This window comes from Lolium perenne, chromosome 5 (genome assembly GCF_019359855.2).
Source record: "Lolium perenne isolate Kyuss_39 chromosome 5, Kyuss_2.0, whole genome shotgun sequence".
Classification (NCBI taxonomy): Eukaryota; Viridiplantae; Streptophyta; class Magnoliopsida; order Poales; family Poaceae; genus Lolium; species Lolium perenne.
The window spans coordinates 26403916-26424295 of NC_067248.2; the positions used below are offsets into that span (position 1 = coordinate 26403916).

Genomic DNA, 20380 nt, shown 5'->3' on the forward strand with positions numbered 1-20380 from the left:
CCCGAAAGAGAGGAATCTCACACATGGGAGCAATGCCTTGCACCATTTGGTGAATCACACCTTCCAACACACTTTCACACATATCCTAGGTCCACATGCAAGTGTTGGTGGCATTCCGGTGCTCCGGCGGTCGTTCCCCCCCGATAACGGCGGTCTGCGTGCCTCGGGGGGTCTACCCCCCTAGATTTCTCCGCGGGAGGTTCCACCAACATACTTTTTGATAGGTTTAGTTTTGTTTAGGCCATATACACATGGAAAGCTAGGTTTGGCACACTTTGGCACATTGTAGCCACCGGTATACCCGCAGCGGGACACTTCAGCCTGCAAGTCGAGGAATCTTCCAAGTGTTATCGCCCGAAAGAGAGGAATGTCACACATGGGAGCAATGCCTTGCACCATTTGGTGAATCACACCTTCCACCACACTTTCACACATATGCTAGGTCCACATGCAAGTTTTGGTGGTATTCCGGTGCTCCGGCGGTCGTTCTCTCCCGATAACAGCGGTCTGCGTGCCTCGGGGGGTCTACCCCCCTAGATTTCTCCGCGGGAGGTTCCACCAACATACTTTTTGATAGGTTTAGTTTTTTTTAGGCCATATACACATGGAAAGCTAGGTCTGACACACTTTGGCACATTGTAGCCACCGGTATACCCGCAGCGGGACACTTCAGCCTACAAGTCGAGGAATCTTCCAAGTGTTATCGCCCGAAAGAGAGGAATGTCACACATGGGAGCAATGCCTTGCACCATTTGGTGAATCACACCTTCCACCACACTTTCACACATATGCTAGGTCCACATGCTAGTTTTGGTGGTATTCCGGTGCTCCGGCGGTCGTTCTCTCCCGATAACGGCGGTCTGCGTGCCTCGGGGGGTCTACCCCCCTAGATTTCTCCGCGGGAGGTTCCACCAACATACTTTTTGATAGGTTTAGTTTTGTTTAGGCCATATACACATGGAAAGCTAGGTCTGACACACTTTGGCACATTGTAGCCACCGGTATACCCGCAGCGGGACACTTCAGCCTACAAGTCGAGGAATCTTCCAAGTGCTATCGCCCGAAAGAGAGGAATGTCACACATGGGAGCAATGCCTTGCACCATTTGGTGAATCACACCTTCCACCACACTTTCACACATATCCTAGGTCCACATGCAAGTTTTGGTGGCATTCCGGTGCTCCGGCGGTCGTTCTCTCCCGATAACGGCGGTCTGCGTGCCTCGGGGGGTCTACCCCCCTAGATTTCTCCGCGGGAGGTTCCACCAACATACTTTTTGATAGATTTAGTTTTGTTTAGGCCATATACACATGGAAAGCTAGGTCTGACACACTTTGGCACATTGTAGCCACCGGTATACCCGCAGCGGGACACTTCAGCCTACAAGTCGAGGAATCTTCCAAGTGCTATCGCCCGAAAGAGAGGAATGTCACACATGGGAGCAATGCCTTGCACCATTTGGTGAATCACACCTTCCACCACACTTTCACACATATCCTAGGTCCACATGCAAGTTTTGGTGGCATTCCGGTGCTCCGGCGGTCGTTCTCTCCCGATAACGGCGGTCTGCGTGCCTCGGGGGGTCTACCCCCCTAGATTTCTCCGCGGGAGGTTCCACCAACATACTTTTTGATAGGTTTAGTTTTGTTTAGGCCATATACACATGGAAAGCTAGGTTTGGCACACTTTGGCACATTGTAGCCACCGGTATACCCGCAGCGGGACACTTCAGCCTACAAGTCGAGGAATCTTCCAAGTGCTGTCGCCCGAAAGAGAGGAATCTCACACATGGGAGCAATGCCTTGCACCATTTGGTGAATCACACATTCCACCACACTTTCACACATATCCTAGGTCCACATGCAAGTGTTGGTGGTATTCCGGTGCTCCGGCGGTCGTTCCCCCCCCGATAACGGCGGTCTGCGTGCCTCGGGGAGTCTACCCCCCTAGATTTCTCCGCGGGAGGTTCCACCAACATACTTTTTGATAGGTTTAGTTTTGTTTAGGCCATATACACATGGAAAGCTAGGTCTGGCACACTTTGGCACATTGTAGCCACCGGTATACCCGCAGCGGGACACTTCAGCCTACAAGTCGAGGAATCTTCCAAGTGTTATCGCCCGAAAGAGAGGAATCTCACACATGGGAGCTATGCCTTGCACCATTTGGTGAATCACACCTTCCAACACACTTTCACACATATCGTAGGTCCACATGCAAGTTTTGGTGGTATTCCGGTGCTCCGGCGTTCGTTCCCCCCCGATAACGGCGGTATGCGTGCCTCGGGGGTCTACCCCCCCTAGATAAAATACAGGTTAAAATACAGGTTTCATATAATTTTGAAATAGATTTGAATCTTGAAATGATGAAGAAAAAAAATTATTGTACCAAAGCGCACGGCAAAGTTGATTTTGCACGGCAAAGATCTCTTTGCCGTGTACAAGTGCACGGCAAAGGTGGTGCACACCGCAAAGAGCTCTTTGCCGTGCACAGGCGCACGACAAAGGTGGCGCACACGGCAAAGAGCTCTTTGCCGTGCATAGGCGCACGGCAAAGGCCATCCTCACGGCAAAGAGCCAATCATAAGCTAGCTCGACCGGCCAGCCAATCTGAGCCACACACACACTCGCACGCGCCTCGCTCGGCCCCGGCCTGCTGCCCCCCGCGCGCGCCGCCGCCTCGCCATCACGCCGCCGCCCCGCCACCTCGCCGCCGCCCCGCCGCCTCGCCGCCGTGCCTCCTGGCCACCGCCCCTCCCGCGCCTCGTAGCCTCCACCGCCTCGCTCGGCCCCGGCCTGCTGCCCCCGCGCACGCCGCCGCCTCGCCATCACGCCGCCGCCCCGCCACCTCGCCGCCGCCCGCCGCCTCGCCGCCGTGCCTCCCGGCCACCGCCCCTCCCGCGCCTCGCAGCCTCCACCGCCTCGCCGCCGACGCGCTTCGACGCGCGCGCCTCCAGGCCACCTCCTCCCGTCGCGCCTCCACCGCCTCGCCGCCCCGCTTGCCGACCCCTCCTCCCACCGTCCCGCGGCCACCACCTCGGCAGCGTCCTCCTCCCACCTTGCCAGATCCCCTCCTCCGGCTCGCCGGCAGATCGAGTACGTGCGCCCCGGCCCCGATTTCGTCCCTGCATATATTAGTGTAGGACTTAGTTAGGACCCGGCCTGCAGCTTAGTTTAGGATTTAGTGTATTTAGGATTGATTGGATTTAGTGTAGTTTAGTTCATGATTTGGTGTAGGAGTTTTAAAATTGGATTTAGTGTAGGATTTTTTAAAATAGTATTTAGTGTAGGATTTTTAAGAATAGGTTAAAAATAGGCCAATGTAGGAAAAAAGATAATGTGCTGCAAGCAAATTATAAGTAATAGTTGTAAAAAAAAATTGTGTTCGCTTCCATTAGTAATTCATTTTCTCACTATGCAGGCGATGCTTCGAGGTGGACACGGGGGTCGGTGCCACGAGGGTCTCTGAGGGGGCGTCTCGGATCTTCTTCGAGGTGGACACGGGGGGCGGCGTCGCGGGGGTCTTTGAGGGGGCGTCCCGGATCTTCTTCGCCGATTCGCTCACGCGTCAAGGGTAAAAATCTCGCCCCTATGTACCTAGGTTTTTTTTTTGGGTCTAGATCACCAAGTATGTCGCGTTACCTAGGCGTCTCTTCCCGACCGTAAGGGTTACGCAGATAAATATGCATTAGTGGTCTCGCATATTATGAAGCGTAACTCTTACGGCATTTATCGGGACAGTCGGCGGATGCGTAGTTGGGTACGTTCTCCCTACTCTACCCCGATCCGAGTCAGGATTTCGGCAGCGCCTCCCCGTTGTTCTCCGGATGCACACCCCTCTCGGCTTTTTGGCGAGACGTGTATCGGGAGAGCAGCGGGGAGGTGCTGCCGAAATCCTGACTCGGATCAGGGTAGAGCAGGGAGAACGTACTCAATCTACGGATCCGGCGGCTGCTAGGAGCCCACCTAGTAGAGATTCAGGTTGATGCATGCGTAAAAAAGGAAAAATTAAAATGCGGATCATGTTTAATATAAATTCTAAGTTTGTCTGTTTTGGTGCTGGTTAGAGGATGGATAATCGTGACTGGATGTACGATGGCAGAATTGGTCCGTGGAAATATACTGAGGAATGGGGAGAAAAGACCAAGCAGTTCGTGGACAGGGCGTTTGACATCCCTAGCAAACCCAGAACAGTTTTTTGCCCTTGTAGTAAGTGCAACAACCAAAAAACACAGGACAAGGAAACTATGAGTCTTCACCTGATCAAGTCTGGGTTCAAACCGTCCTACAAGATTTGGACTTTTCATGGAGAAAAGGCGAAGAAACGTGCTAGGAAGGAGGTGCGGCAGATTCAGCCTACGAGAGAATATGATACTGGGTTTGATAGGTGCCTAGAGAACTTGGCTAATGGTAATGTGCCTGAAAGCCCTCATGTAGAGGCGGAGACATCTAGGGATGCGGAGACAAGTGAGGAGCCGGAGGAAAACACAAAGAAGTATTACGAGGCTTTGTTTGCTTCGCAGAAACCCCTACACGTAAATACAGATGTTACCCAACTAGATGCCATCGCTCGCCTTTTGGCCTTTAAGTGCCACAGGAATCTGTGCAGAGATGGGTTCGATGAACTTCTGGTCCTCGTTGGCAGCATTCTGCCGAAAGGGCACCTCTTGCCGCAAAACTTCTACTATTCGAAAAAATTGCTCAGTGACCTCAAGATGTCATCTCAGCAGATACACGCTTGTCCAAAGGGATGCATGCTATTCAGAGAGGAGCATGCTAACATAAACTATTGCATCCATTGCAATAGCTCAAGGTACTTTGAGGTTGACACCAATGGTGATGGTCAGAAGAGGCAGACCACGGTTGCCAAGAATATCCTCCGCTATCTTCCAGTCCTACCGAGGATCCAGCGGCTCTTCATGACCGAGGATACTGCCCAGCAGATGAGGTGGGCTGTAGAAGGGATCAGACCAGACAGTGGCAAGATGATACATCCGTCGGATGGTACTGCATGGAAGAACTTTGTCAAGAAATATCCCCTGAAAGCCGGTGACCCGAGGAGCGTAGCAATTGCGATATCAACCGATGGGTTCAATCCATATGGTATGTCGGCTGCGGTATACAGTTGTTGGCCAGTGTTTGTTATTCCCCTGAACCTACCCCCTGGCGTCTGCACGAGATCAGAGTACATTTTTGTGTCGATGATAATCCCAGGACCGAAATACCCGGGTAAGAACATGAACGTGTATCTGGAACCACTGATTGATGACTTGCTTCTTGGGTGGGAAGATCGCGGGATCCGAACTTATGACGCGGCAAAGAAGGAACACTTCGATATGTATGTCTGGTACCACACGTCTCTGCATGACTTGCCAGCACGTGCTTTGTTCTGCGGGTGGTGTACACATGGGAAGTGGCCTTGTCCGGAGTGCAGGCAAGCCGTGACTTTCTTCTGGCTAAACAAGGGTGGCAAGTATTCCTGCTTTGATGAAGCTCGATAGTTCCTTTAGCAGAGTCATGAATACAGGAGTGATGTAAAGAGCTTCAAAAAAGGCCGCGTTGTCCATGCACCGAAGCCAATTCCGAAGACCGGACAGGAAACCAAGGCCGAGTTAGACGCTCTCCAGCCTAACCCTGATGGGAATGGTTTCTTGGGATATGGGGAGACACACCAATGGACCCACAAGCCGTGCTTCTGGAAGCTTCCTTACTTTGAGTTTCTCGAGCTCCCGCATAACATTGATGTAATGCACACCGAGAAGAATATCAGTGAAGCCATTTGGAGCACCATAGTGGACACTGAGAAGACGAAGGATAACATAAAGGCTCGAATTGACCAAGAAAAGTTGTGCGATAGGCCAGAGTTGAACATGAAGCCACCTCAAGGTGCCAAAAAAACTTGGACTAAGCCACACGCTCCGTTCTGCCTCACAAAGGCCCAAAAAAGGGAGGTCTTCCAATGGATGAAGGACTCCTTGTTTTTCCCTGATGGGTTGGCAGCCAACTGGATGAGGGGTCTTAACATTGAAACGTTGCGAGTACAAGGACTGAAGAGTCATGACTACCACGTATGGATTGAGCGGATAATGCCGGTGATGATTCGAGGCTATGTCCCTGAGAAGACTTGGCGAGTGCTAGCGAGGTTGAGTTATTTCTTCCGCCAGATTTGTGCTAGGGAGTTAGACACTGAAGTGATTGAGAAGCTGGATGAACAGGCACCCATGTTGCTTTGCGATCTAGAGAAGATCTTTCCTCCAGCGTTCTTTAATCCGATGCAACATATGATCCTCCACCTCGCGAAGGAATGCTTAAAGGGGGGGCCGAATTGGGGCCGTTGGCAGTTTGGTCCCGAGAGAGAAACACAAAAGCTTCGTCAGATGACTGGCAATAAATGCAAGATCGAAGCATCCATAGCCGAGGCAGTCCTGAACGTGGAGGTGGCAAACTTCACCACTAAGCACTATGATCCCAACATTCCCACAAAGCACAACCCGGTCCTCCGTTACAATGCCGCCAACAATGAAGATGTACCCAAGCTTAGCATCTTCATAGGGCTTGGCGGCAAGTCAAGTGGCTCGAAGCCGTACACAACGAATTTACATGAGCGGGAGTTGATCCACTCATATGTCTTGAACACCATGGTGGAAGTGAAGCCGTACATCAAGTAAGTGCTAACCATTTAGTTATTTGCAAACATTCATCGTATGTTCGTGGCTAACTCTTCCTCCGTTCACTGTTGTAGACAATTCACGACTAAATATTGGAGGTATACCCACAGGGATCCTACCTCGGAAGAATCCAAGGAAATTTTCGATAAGGGCGGCGGTCACGGTTTCAGTAGCTGGTTCTGTGGTTTGGTACTATCCTATCCAAATTTGTTTGTACACTGTCGACATTTCGGCCGACATTTCTTGTTCTAAACTTGTCGTCCTAATCTTGTAGGCAAGAACTGACAAAGACATGAATCCCTTGCTACGAAAAATTGCTAGGGGCTTCAACCATTCCGTCGACTCGTTCAATTCTTATGACGTGAATGGGTATCGCTTCCAGACCCATCAATACACAACAAGCCGTCCAAACAAGAAGACAATAAATAGCGGGGTGGTATGTCAAGGTGATGATGGACTCCATTACTATGGAAGAGTCGAGGGTATATACGAGCTGAATTACGGGTTTGACAAAGGGCTAAATCCCGTCGTATTCAAATGCCATTGGTTCGACCCACGCCGCGTGAGACGGGATCCTGAAATTGGATTGGTCGAAGTGGAAAGAAGCTCTGTTTATAAGGGAGAGGACGTGTACATTTTGGCCACCCAAGCCTTCCAAGTATTCTATCTCCCGTACGCGTGCCGAAACCTGACCAAACGTCTACATGGATGGGATGTTGTGATGATGGTTCCTTCACGCATTAGGCCACCCCCGCCAAACAAGGATGATTACCGCCGCGTAGACCCCTCAACAAGGAGTGTTGATTTTTATCAAGAAGAAGGGCTCCCCGGTCATTTCACTATCGACTTGTCGGCCGTTGTTGATAACATGGTCGTAGACGATGAGCAAGAAGAAGATGCGGTTATGGAGGAAGACAATGAAGAATATGAAGCTGAGGATGTGTGTGCCGTAGAAGACCTAAGTTTGCTCGAGGCGTTCAAAGCAGGCATTGACCTAGGTCCAAATGGACCACCTCCAGGTTTCATCGATGATTATTGGTTCGCTGAGCCTGATGATGATGAAACATGTGGTCCGATTACGGATGTCGACAACGGCTACTGATCTATGTAGTTGTAATTGTGAGGCTATCCTATGTAATAAACTATGTGCTATGTAGTTGTAATTGTGAGGCTATCCTATGTACTGAACTATGTGCTATTTGTAATAAACTATGTGCTATGTAGTTGTAATTGTGAGGCTATCCTATGTACTGAACTATGTGCTATTTGTAATAAACTATGTGCTATGTAGTTGTAATTGTGAGGCTATCCTATATACTGAACTATGTGCTATTTGTAATAAACTATGATCTATGTACTGAACTATGTGCTATTTATTGTTGATTTCACTAATATTCATCTGTTTACATTGCATACTAATAAACCACTCTTTTCATTGTGTTTGCAGGTGATTGAAACATGCCGCCAAGAAAAAGAAAGGGAGGTTTCAAAAAGAAGATCAAGGCCGTGGCTGAGCTTGTGGGACTTTCGAGTGGTTCATCGTCGCAGACACGTCCTCCTAGTGCTCCTCCTAGCCCTCCACCACGGAGGAAGAATGCCCAGCCACGGCGACTTCGTACCCCTTCTCCTAGTCCTCCCCCAGCCGAGGATGATGACGAGGAGCAGTGGGGTGGGGAGGACGAGGAGGACGGTGAGGAGCACGGTGGGCAGGATGAGGAGGATGGTGGGGAGGACGGTGGGGAGGACGGTGGGGAGGACGGTGGGGAGGAGCTCGAGGAGGATGAGGGGTTGGGGGGTTTGCCGCAGGAGCTAAACAAAGACCTAGCTTGGTATCCGCCCGAGGAGGAGGAGTACGTTGCAGCCGAGGAGAGGCTGGAACCACGGGACAAGAAGCCGTATAAGCGCGGGATTACGAAACTCCCCAAGCTAAAAACTTGGGCCTTCCGTGATGTTGTTCTCGTGCCCGCTGGAAAGAGGTACATGCTGATTTTGGCATTCCATTATTGAAATTTTTATCATTATACAATATTTTTATCACATGCATACTGATTTTGGCAATTCGTTGTGCAGCATGTTCAAGTATGGTGATCCGAGGAGGCTGCCGACACGTGAGTACTCGAACATCCTTGGAGGCCTAATTAGGAAGCATTTCCCTGGGATTGTCAATCTCCCTAGTGGTGGCCGCGATGTGGCTTGGACTTGGAAGCACTACAGCTACGCGGAAGATCCTAGCGGCAAGTGCGCCAACATGCAAGAGCGGGTTGTCCGCCACTTCTGGGTACGTGACTTTTGACTTCTTAGCATTCAAACACTTCTTGACTACCAATAGTTGCTCTAATTCCTCTTGTTTTACCTATGTGCATGGTTGCAGAAATACTTCACGAGGGCTGAGGGCAAGGAAATTGCGTGCGACATTATCTTACACGAGTTGTGCAGGGTGAGGGTGACTGGCATGCACTACGAGGCACGTGTCCAGTGCGTCCGCGACTGGCACGCCGAGCGCAAAGTTTGGATGAGTAAGGCTGATTGTCGGGATACGCTCATGGCACCGTGGCAGTACCTGCAGGTATTAGCATCGATGTGTTCTTTACTTCCGCATTTTCATGAAGTTTATGTTCTAATAATGGGTCTATCTTGTGTATGTAGAACCCTCCTCAGTACGTCGGGGAAGACAAGGCGTGCTTTCTTGCGATGGTCATATGGTGGACATCCGCCGAGTACGCCCGGAAGCACGAGGAGGGCAAGCAGAAGCGTTTAGAGATGGGAGGTGGATCACATGTCCTGGGCAGCAAGAACTTGGCCCTTACCTTGCAGCAAGAGGTGAGCAAATGGTTTCTTCATTCTTTCGTTTCATGTTATTGTTAGCCCCGCAAGGGTGTCCCTCTTCACTTACTTGCATGTACTCTTTTGCAGGAAGTGAAGACAGGCGTGACACCAAACTTGTTTGGCCTTTTCCAAAAGTCCAAGACCAGGAGGGAGCCGCATCCTGAAACGGGGTCCGTGTGGGTCAACGGGCTAGCGGAGGCCCAGTGTGGCGCGTACCGCTCGAAGTTCAAGGCCAAGCACGGCGAAGACGCCGACCCAACCACCGAAGACTTTGACGTTGAGGTTGCGGTGCTTGCGGGACAAGGCAAGAAGGGTGGCCGCCTATGGATTGCTGACGGGTTAGTCGACCCAACGACCATTCCATCTCTACGCCAGATCCGTCGTGGGCGTACGAGCGAGCAGCCTCGGGTAGAGACCCGCCCACGGGCTTCGGACCTAGCTGTGGAGAAGTTACGGGTAAGTTCTTCGTCGATCCTCTACGCTTCATTACATGTTTTCCATTGCAATGTTACTGACATCGCGGCAACACAACGTAGGCGGAGATGGAAGAAAGGGAACGGAGGCACCAAGAGGAGCAGATGCAGATGCAGCAGCAGCTTAGGGAGAACATGCAGATGCAGCAGCAGATGTTGCAGCAGATGCAACAACAGCAGCAGATGTTCCAGCAGATGTTCATGAACCAGGCCGTGCTGACTTCCCCACCGGGGAGTAGTGGTCCTAGCACGTCGTGTCCTCCTATGTTCCCACATTTTGTAAGTGGTTAACTTAATATCTCCGTCTCAATCTTGTTTGTTGTCTAACCGAACTTTGGATATTGCAGATCCCCACGCCCGATCCGGCTGTGATGGCGCTCCTCCAGCAAGCGCCAAGTCAGAGCCCGCTGACACCTGGCTTGACCGTCAACAATACGGGCATCATCCGGAGCCTGCAGCAGTTTCTAGGTGAGTTCTCCTACACTTGTAATTCTTCCATACCATGTCACTTGTGAACTTTAGCCATTCAACCATGTCAATTTTAGCCATTATGTTCAATTTTAGCTATTCCATGTTAATTTTAGCCATTCCATGTCATTCTTAGCCATTATGTTAAATTTTAGCCATTTCATGTCAATTCTAGCGATTATGTTCAATTATAGCGATTCCATGTCAATTCTAGTTCTTCCATGTCAATTCTAGTTCTTACATGTCAATTTTAGCCATTCCATGTCATTCTTAGCCATTATGTTGAATTTTAGCCATTTCTTGTCTATTCTAGCGATTATGTTCAATTTTAGCCATTCAATGTCAATTCTAGTTCTTCCATATCAATTCTAGTTCTTACATGTCAATTTTAGCCATTGCATGCCACTTATGCATCTATATATGAACTCGTAGGAGGACAAGGAGATGGAGGACAAGGAGGTGGAGAAGGACAAGGAAGTGGAGGACAAGGAAGTGGCGAAGGTTGACGTTGCTTGTATGAACTTTGTTGTGTGAGCTTGGAGCATTCTATGTATGAATTTGTTGTTGGACTACTTTGTTGTTGGTGGACTTTGTTGTTGTTGGACTTTGTTGTTGGACTATTGTATGGACTTTGTTGGACTATTAGCGGTTGAACTTTGTTGTTGATGATGTGCAAATGTCTATATATTGTGCTATATATGTATCTGGAAATATATATCTATTTTGTGAATTATATGTGCAGGGATTAAATGGAAACAGCAAAAACCTGGAATTTTTTCAGCACCTTTACCGTGCACATGCACACGGCAAAGAGAAAGCCGCACGGCAAAGGGTGCCTATGCTGCCCCCTGGTGTTGCTGTAGGATGCTTTGCCGTGTGGCTTGGAGTGGAGGCACACGGCAAAGCCAAGTGTTTGCCGTGCGGCTTGGCGCGGAGGCGCACGGCAAAGTAGGGGGCACGGCAAAGACGCCCAGCGCACGGCAAAGCAAATCGCACGGCAAAGGCAGGCGCAGCGCACGGCAAAGCTAGGTCGCACGGCAAAGCCTTTGCCGTGCGATTTTCCCTCGACGCACGGCAAAGACGTCTTTGCCGGCCGGATCGTTGCCGTGTGTTCTTTGCCGTGCAAGGCCGCATGGCAAAGCCTTTGCCGAGAGGATTTGGGCCTTTGCCGTGTGATATTGGCGCACGGCAAAGAACAGTTCTCCCGTATCCAATGAGCTGCACGAGGTTCCGATGCCTGAGCCGACTAATGATGCTCACCTCGGAGACGAACTCCTTCCAGCCCTGTCGAGAGGTCTCAGACACCCTCTTGATGGCCACTTCACGGTTCATGTCGCTCAGGAATCCTCGATACACTGATCCAAAGCCTCCTTTTCCGAGCGCCCTGTCGTCGGAGTAGTTATCAGTGGCGACAGTGAGTTCGTCGTAGTAAAATCGTCGGGGGGCACCGGCTCCTTGGTCAAGCTCGTCCTCCACGAGTTCTCCACGGAAGAGTCTCGCATGTTTAGGTATTTTTTTGTCTGTTTTCATGGCGTTGCTTCTCCCCCGGCGGTGGAGGAAGAAGCAAACCGCGATGCTGGCGGAAAGTAGGAAGGTTCCGCATGCGGCAGCCACACCAGTGGACACTTGTAGTTTGCGGCCTTCCCAGCTCGAGGCACCTTTTTCATGTTATGGAAAATATGAAACAGATAATGAGGAACATTGACGCATTTTTAACGGCCGAGAAAACCAAATACTCCCCTGTTTTCTAAAACAAAAACGCCTTGAACTGGTGAGCACTGATTACTGACCTTGTGGCCGGCAACCGGCGCCGTCGATGAAGCCGTCGCCCTCGAACCCCTCCATGCATCAGCACCGGAACACCTCCTGCCCCGTCGGCGCAGTGAACTGGGTGCAGTTGGCGCTGGGAGAACAGCGGCACCGACCCTGCACCCACCAGTCCAGCCTCAGCAAGCCCAGCAGTAACCCGGGCGTCGGTTCATCCTGGTAGCTCATCGACGAGACAAGCCCGACGCACTCCGAGCTGAGCACCTCATGCTTTCTCAGAAAATGGCGGCCGCTGGAGTCGCTGGGCGGAAGAGACACGATGCAGCGGATGGACTCGTTGGCGGAGCAGTGGGACGAGCTCCTGCTCATGTTGCTGGCAGGTGGGTTGCTGCTGCAGTCGCTGATGATGCGGGCACCCTGAGCTACTGGGCTGCATGAGCTAACGACGAGGGTGTTCCCGGAGCTGGGCGCGTAGTTGTCCGAGAAGAGCGCCCCGACGGTCGCGTTGAACGCGCGGGAGCAGTCGGGGATCAGCTCGAGGATGATCCCCCGCGCCGTGACATTACGCACGTGCAGTCCCAGCTCGCGCGCGTCCCCGAGCCACGCGACGTCGTCGTCGCAGCCGAGACGTATCGTGCAGCCGCTGGAGAAGCCGAACGGGTAGGGGAGTTTCATGCTCCCGCAGCTACGCTCGCAGCTACCGTCGCCGCCGCCACCCGCTCCAGCAGCTCGGCTTGCCGCGTGCAGCAGGACCACCACCATTGCCGCCAGGGGCAGCACTGTCGTGCCCCGCATATCACACGGAGACTTTTTTTTTGCGGGTATGAGCCATGGCAAGCAAGTCAAGCGAGCTGCAGTTGGCCGGGCCGGGTGGTGGTGTCCACTTACCCATTGGGTTCACGCAGCCCCTGTTGTTGCTTTCCATTGTGACTTGCTTGGTGCTGGAACGCAGAGCCGTCGTCGTCCTCCGGCTCATCCACACCAGTTCCAGCACACCCAGACGCGCTCAACCTACGCATAGTCGCATATGCATACTGCCCGGCCGTACGAAGCACGGTAAGTTAGGCTTGGTTGACGAAGACTCAGTCGGCAAGTTTATTCGGCCGGCATCAATAATATTGTTCGGAAAACGTCGGAGTCACGTCCACATCGAGGACCATGGAAGCATTTCCCTGTGACACGGGAAAAAATTTAATCGATGCCTCGAAAATAAATTCATAAATCTAAGAAACAACCATACCACACAAATTTTCCTTGAAACTATACCATCTGGTGCTACGAAATCACAAGGATTGATATATAAGAACGAGAATATAAATTACCAAATGGATGTATTTATTCTGGATTGATGTCAGTTGTTTCCAAGAATTCTACCAAACAACGATATAATAGTTCATACTACCTAGAGTCCCAAGATAACGACACGATAGCTCAATAAAAGATGAGAGACAAAACGATAAGATCAACTCGGCAGAGATATTTTGACTGCCGTGCAATGTAGGGGGGAGGGGGGGGGGGAGGGGGGGATAAAGTTGCCGAGACTGGAAGAGCTGACCCGGCGGGCATCTCTCCAGCGGGCCGACGCATTTCGGACGTCCGAAATGTCCGTTTGCGCCGGCCCGCGGACGCGTTGTGGGTCAGGGCGACCGTTTGCGTCGGGGGTAGCTCCAGCGGTGCGGACACATATTTTATCCCGGGACAGCGTCAAGGTCGCTAATGGCGTTTTACGTCCCGTCGAGGACTGCCGCCGGCGATTAACTGTTCCCGCGCGGCGACGATCGTTCCCGCGCACGCCCAATACATTGGCAAGTTTCGCCGGCGGTTCGCGCGCGCGGGAAACGCCCTGCGCGCCAACGCCGTTTCCCGCCCCGCCGTGGCTATATATGGTGGACACCGGCGGGGGCGACGGGCACAGCTCAAGCTACCATCCATCCATGGCCGACCACATGAATTGGGAGCACGTTGTTCACATGTGCCGCCAGCTCCACCCGGAGGAGGAGGAAGACGAGGTAGCCGCCGCCGGCGTTGAGGCGCAGCAGCTGGACCTGGAGGTGGTGGCAGCGGAGGCGGAGGTCGCGGAGGCGGAGGCGGCAGAGCGCGCGGAAGGGCGCCTCGCGGCGACCAGAGCGGAGATCGCCAACGCCATGGCCGAGCTCGCCGACGCCAGGGCCGAGCTCGCGGAGGCGCGGGCGGCCATCGCGGCCCCTCCGGCCGACGCCGTCATCCACGACATCGCGGACGACGACGTCCCCGTGCCCATGCGCTTCGAGTGCGCCGGTGACCAGCTTGTTCTGCTTGCGTCCTTCGAGTCCCTGGCTGGGGACGCCCAACGCCGTCAGGCTTGGCTGGCGGAGGAGGAAGCCCACAGCTATGCGATGGCCATGGCTGGGGGGTTAATGTGCTCCGACCTGGACTCGCTCCAGCGTAGGGGCCCTTCTCCCGCGCGGGTCGAGCAGGAGAACCGGGAGCTGGAGGTCGCCATCGCCGCCAGGGACGAAGCTGTGGCGGCGGCGGCTAGGGGCAGGGCCCGCTTCGTCGCCGACGTGGCGGCGATCCAGGCGGCGGTCCAGGCGGAGGAGGACGCGGCGGCGGCGGCGGTCCAGGCGGCAGCGGAGGAGGAGGCCCGGGCGGCGGCAACGGTCCAGGCGGCGGCAGAGGAGGAGGAGGCCCGGGCGACGGCGAAGGCGGCGGCTACCAAGGTGGCCGTTGCGACGGTGACGACCCTGTGGGACAGCTCCCTGGCCGAGGCCCTCGAACGCCGCAGGCGGCAGGACGAGATGTCCGTTCGCCGGCGTGCGTGGCGCGCGGAGTGCAAGAAGCGCTCCCGCTTCGACGACGGCGCCGGCCCATCCGGCGGCCAGTAGTAGGGCGCGTGACTGCGAGTAACCGAGGCCGGTGTAGGCCGCGCGACGGCGAGTAGGTACGGCCGTTGTAGTTTTAGGTTAACTCGACTAACCATCTCTGTAAAGATGATCCTTTTGGCCAATCAATAATAATGAAAAAATCTTTTGCTTACCTAGTCACTATCGACCGGGCCCGGATGTACCCAACGCGGACATTTTTCGCGACCGCCGAGCGTCCGCGGAGACGCAAATTTGGCGCATATTTGGACCAGGTTTGCGTCTCCGCGGACGGCCCGGTCACTTTGCGTCGCCCCGCTGGAACAGGCCCCAGACGCATTTCCGATCACGGCGGACGAAAACGGTCGCTCAGCGACCGTTTGCGTCGCGCCGTTGGAGATGGCCTAACGCGCGAGCATCACATCGCCGGCACCATGCCAGATGGCCTGACACTGCAGCAGCAGAGCCACTCGATCAACAAGAGTTGCTGCATCCGGAAATTCAGGGCACGCCAGATATATGAACACTAGCTCCCATATGAACAATAAAATGATGTCTCCAATAGGAAGAAAATAAGCTTAAATCGTCTGAATCCAACAAAATACAAGAGTTGCTGCACATATAACGGATCGAATTTCATCTGAATCCAACAAAAATGAATGCAACCATGTCATCATGGTCGATTGCTGGAAAAAAGTCCTACATGATCAAGTTGCATACAATATTATTATTTTTGAAACGGAGGCAAAAGCTTTGCCTCAATCTATTAATCAAGAAGAAGTTTTTGGACAAGATAGTCCTTACAAAGCGGTATTAAACCGCGGTACAACGGGATTACTCTCCCGGCAAAATATCCCTAAGATGTTTTTCCTCCCGCGGAAGCCCACAAACGGGCTTCACGTTTAACATTTTGAAGAATAACCACATGTGGGGCATGCTTGTTGCGAAAGACCCTCGCATTCCTCTCGTTCCAAATTTCCCAAAGGACAAGCAAGGAGATGGAGGCCACGGCTTTGCGACTAGGACCGACATTGGTGGTCAAAAAATCCCACCAAGACTTGATAGAGAGACCCGCCCATTGGCTTGGTTGCAAGTTGGGAAGGCCAAGCCAATCCCGCATGGAGCACCAAAGTCGCACGGCGAACCGGCAATGGATGAAAAGATGATTGACCGACTCCGTCACTTGCTTGCATAGGGGACACAACGCGCAATTTGGCCACCCCCTCTTTTGAAGCCGGTCGGCGGTCCAAATCCTATTTTGAGTGAGAAGCCATGCGAAGAACTTGACCTTAGGAGGTGCCCAAACCTTCCACACCGACTTGTGAAGGGAGGAGAAAGTGGAGCCCAAGAATTGCAAATGATAGGCCGACTTGGCCGAGTATTGGCCATTGGCCGTAAGCTTCCAAGAAATATCATCGGGGGCCTCATCATGAAGATGCACGTCTTGTAGTTTTATCCATAAAGCCACAAATTGTGTAAGATGGTCCATGGTGAAGCTTTCATCAAGGTTGATCATGCGCACCCAAGCATTATCTTCTAATGCTTTTTTGGCATTCCAAGCTTTCCTTTTCGAAGAAGCAAAGATGAACGGAGCCAAGTCGATGGGCTTGCTCCCATCAAGCCAAGGGGCCTCCCAAAAAGGGGTCTTGCGACCATCACCAATGTTAATGGTGGTTGCGGCGTAGAAAATTTCCATGTCATCTTTGGAGCATGGGTTTTTAGAGCCCGCCCAAAATTTAGAACTATCTTTCCACTCGAGCCAAGGCCAACGAAGACGAAGGGCCGTGGCAAATTTCTCCAAGTTCATGACACCAAGCCCTCCAAGCTTCTTGGGGCGGCACACCGTTTCCCAATTTACTTTGCATTTGGCTCCGGTCGTTGTATCCTTAGCCGACCAAAGGAAGGCCCTCTCGATTTTGTTGATGAAACTTATAGTGCACAGCGGTAGGACAAGAGGTGTGAGTTAGTAGGTGGCTTGCGAAGTGATGACAGATCTAACGAGCTCCGTGCGTCCGGCCATGGTGATATACTTTCCTCCCCATGTTGGTAGTTTCCCGGAGCATTTGTCTTCAAGATGTTGGAAATCCACCCTCTTAAGTTGCCAAACCGACAGCGGAAGGCCGAGGTATTTCAAGGGGAAGGATGTTTTAGTAGCCGGGATGCCCTCAAGGATGTCGTCAAGGTTAAACCCATCACACCGGATAGGCACGACGGAGCTCTTTTGGAAATTAGTGCAAAGACCGGTGACCTCTCCAAAGCTCTCAAGAATTTTAGCTAGGTTGATGATGTCCTCACGAAGGGGAGCAACAAAGACCGCCGCATCGTCCGCGTAAAGGGATGTGCGCAAAATGTTTCCTCGCCCACGAAGTTTGTGAAGAAGGCCATGACGGGTAGCACCTTCAAGGATCTTGGCCAAAGGGTCAATGGCAAGCACGAAGAGAAGCGGAGAGAGCGGATCTCCTTGCCGAAGCCCACGCCCATGCACAATGGGGTATCCGGCGATGCCATTGAGTAGCACCCAGGAGGAAGACGTGGTGAGCAACGCGGTGATCCAATTGCGAAATCTGCTCGGAAAGCCCCGTCTTTGGAGAAGGTCAACAATGAATTCCCAACAGACGGAGTCGAAGGCCTTGCGAATATCGAGCTTGAAGAGGAGCGCCGGTGTTTTGTTCTTGTGGAAGCGTTTGGCGAGGTTTCGCACATAGAGGAAGTTGTCGTGAATGGTCCTCTTCTTGATGAAAGCACTTTGGGCATTGGAGACGAGGTCGTTCATCAAAGGGCTTAAACGGAGAGCAAGCACTTTAGCAATGATCTTGGCGATAGCATGTATGAGGCTAATAGGGCGGTAATCCGAGATATCCTCCGCCCCCTCCTTCTTTGGCAAAAGGGCGATGTTGGCGGAGTTAAGCCAATGAAAATTTGCCACATGAAGGTTCCCAAAGTCATTTACCACCTTCATCAAATCGTTCTTAATGATGTCCCAACACTTCTTGAAGAAGAGCCCGGTGAACCCATCCGGCCCGGGAGCCTTGTCACCGGGCATTTGATTTATTGCCTCTTTGACCTCATCCTCGGTAATGGGGTTCCCAAGATCGTAACTTTGACCGCATACATTATTTTCAAGTACCTCAGATTTCGTAATAGCGTGGTTCACTTCAAGCATGTATATATAAAGTAGCTCCATTAGTTACAAGTAGTACTTCAAATTTTCTGTAACGAACCTAAATGCCAAGATTGGCGATCATCTATTCAACTTTGTTTCGAGATGAATGGGTCATGCTGGCATCCCCGTTGCTGATGCCGCCGGTATTCTCCAGAGAACCAAAAGAGTCATCTGCCAGTGGGGGCCTGATGTAGGCTGGGACCGGCATTTTCGCCGGGAGGCTCGGTAGTGGCGTCTCCAATCGCAGAACGCTGACGGCCTGCCTGATGGACGGCCTTAGGCTGGGGTCAGGGTGCCCACACCAGAGCCCGACCATCATGACACGCTCCATCTCCAGCCGCACATCCGCTGCCTCGAGGATGGCCCCTTGGCCGTATGCCTCCCAAACCCACTGCACCAGGTGGATGACATCTCCCTCGTCGCCTCGGGCTACAGCAGGCCTTCGGCAGCAGGCGATTTCTAACAGTACGACCCCAAAGCTGTACACGTCGGACTCCATGCTGGCCATGCCTGAGAGAATGCACCTTGGGTCCATGTACCCGAGCGTCCCAGCTGCGCCCGTCGTGAGTGAGCCCCGGCCATCGCACAGAAACCTTGCCAGGCCGAAGTCACCGAGCTTGGCTTTGAAGTACGCGTCCAGCATGATATTGCTCGGCTTGATGTCCCTGTGGACGACACACTGCTCCATCTCCTGATGCAGATACAGCAGCGCGGAGCCAAGGCCAAGCGCGACCTCATACCTAACTGTCCATGGCAGCAGGTAGTCTGGCTTGTACAAGTGAGCGTCTAGGCTGCCGTTGGGCATCAGTTCATAGACGAGCAGGAGATCATCATCATTGCCACCGTTGAACCATCCAAGGAGCTGCACAAGATTTTTATGTCGGAGCTGGCTAATTATCTTCACCTCATAAACAAACTCCTTCCAGCCCTGGCGGGAGCTCTTGGACACTTTCTTTACGGCGATATGGAGGTTTGCATCGGTGATGAACCCCCGGAAAACGGACCCGAAGCCTCCTTCACCTAGCTTGTTCCCGCTGGAGAAGCAGTCGGTGGCAACTGCAAGCTCATGGTATGTGATGAAAGAGTTGAGTCTCTCAACTCCGTAGCTAGCTACTTACTTCTTTAGTTGTTTCTCACAACACACGTGATACACAGTGTTTGGCCTCGGACTGTTTCACACAGCCGAGCTTTTCTTCTCTCTGTATACTCTTCTCTCTCACCTAGAACACACACGCACACACTGACCAAGGAAGAAGAAGGCTTTGCCATGGTTCTCTCCCTTGGCACTCATAGAGGCTACATCTTTTGCTCAGCCCTCACGGCCTCAACTTTTTCATTAACTCAACCTCAACAATTTATACATGTCTTGTGAATTACCTGGCCACCACTTAGCCGGCCACTAACTCCACTACTAACTCCAACCACTAACACACTAGCTACATGCACGTCATGCTCAGCACGACCCGGCCAACACAGCACACATGCAGCAACTACTGATCACCGATTCACTCGGCTAAACAGCCCTGCAAATCGCTGGCTCCAGGACTGGTTCACGCAGGGTTGTCATGCTCCACTTCTGCGTACAAGGCCGCTTCACACGACGTTGCTGCTTCACACAGTATCATGGCATCACGCCTTACACACTGGCCGCCACACACGGCCAGCTCGGCATCTCGCCTCCTGTACGCACAAGTGTAGTTTCACCTGCCTCCAAGTACCTAGAAACTAACTAGCTATATGCATGAAGGAAAACAAAGTAATTCCGATACATATGACAAGATTAGTTCTAACATGTGAATCGCCTGGGCCCATTCCCTTTCTCCAGGTCGTCTCGATATACCCTTTTGCCGCAGAAGTAGGCGACCTCCTTCAACATGTACCGTACAAATAAGCCAATCAAGTAGAGCACGAGCGCTACTGCACCAAGGACAAGGCCCACGATGCCACTTTGCGTCGCCGCCGCCGTCGTCGTTTTTGGCGCTCCTCACTGCGGTCTGACTCCTCGGCCGCCATCCTCCTCTCATAAGTCTCGCTGTACCGCTCCCTCTTTAGCTGCCAAGCCTTAGGCTCTTCGGTGATTATGTAGTAAGACAGGTAGCAACTGTATCCCTTGATTTCACCTCTGCTGTTGTTTGGAAACAATCGCGGCAGCTGATCCGTGAATTTGGAAGAGGCA

General features: G+C 52.5%; 3 protein-coding genes across 3 annotated transcripts; 1 reads left to right on the plus strand and 2 right to left on the minus strand.

The window, feature by feature from the left end:
- The first annotated feature begins 9089 nt into the window (after positions 1–9089).
- Positions 9090–11074, plus strand: LOC127298710 (uncharacterized). The gene is made up of 6 exons (XM_051328551.2): positions 9090–9233; positions 9314–9487; positions 9581–9949; positions 10030–10245; positions 10314–10434; positions 10867–11074. Exons 1-6 carry the CDS (start codon positions 9120–9122, stop codon positions 10938–10940), a joined length of 1068 nt encoding a protein of 355 aa, XP_051184511.1. The 5' UTR covers positions 9090–9119; the 3' UTR covers positions 10941–11074.
- Positions 11075–11625: 551 nt separating this feature from the next.
- On the minus strand, positions 11626–13074 carry LOC139830978 (wall-associated receptor kinase-like 14). The gene is made up of 2 exons (XM_071819784.1): positions 12225–13074; positions 11626–12092 (listed from the first exon to the last, which is right to left on the minus strand). The coding sequence occupies exon 1, from the start codon at positions 12994–12996 to the stop codon at positions 12283–12285; it is 714 nt and encodes a 237-aa protein (XP_071675885.1). The 5' UTR covers positions 12997–13074; the 3' UTR covers positions 11626–12092; positions 12225–12282.
- Positions 13075–18174: 5100 nt separating this feature from the next.
- LOC127303145 (L-type lectin-domain containing receptor kinase IX.1-like) lies at positions 18175–20080 on the minus strand. The gene is made up of 2 exons (XM_071820712.1): positions 19996–20080; positions 18175–19260 (listed from the first exon to the last, which is right to left on the minus strand). Exons 1-2 carry the CDS (start codon positions 20078–20080, stop codon positions 18287–18289), a joined length of 1059 nt encoding a protein of 352 aa, XP_071676813.1. The 3' UTR covers positions 18175–18286.
- Between the last annotated feature and the right edge of the window lie 300 nt (positions 20081–20380).

Bases quoted from the DNA above. Each gene is read 5' to 3' on its own strand.
- LOC127303145 (XM_071820712.1), bottom strand. From the start codon at position 20,080: ATGTTGAAGGAGGTCGCCTACTTCTGCGGCAAAAGGGTATATCGAGAC. The intron at 19,261-19,995 runs GTTAGAACTAAT...ATGAGCTTGCAG, and splicing joins TGGGCCCAGGCGATTCACAT to TTGCCACCGACTGCTTCTCC.
- LOC139830978 (XM_071819784.1), bottom strand. From the start codon at position 12,996: ATGCGGGGCACGACAGTGCTGCCCCTGGCGGCAATGGTGGTGGTCCTG.
- LOC127298710 (XM_051328551.2), top strand. From the start codon at position 9,120: ATGCACTACGAGGCACGTGTCCAGTGCGTCCGCGACTGGCACGCCGAG. The intron at 9,488-9,580 runs GTGAGCAAATGG...ACTCTTTTGCAG, and splicing joins CCCTTACCTTGCAGCAAGAG to GAAGTGAAGACAGGCGTGAC. The intron at 10,246-10,313 runs GTAAGTGGTTAA...TGGATATTGCAG, and splicing joins CTCCTATGTTCCCACATTTT to ATCCCCACGCCCGATCCGGC.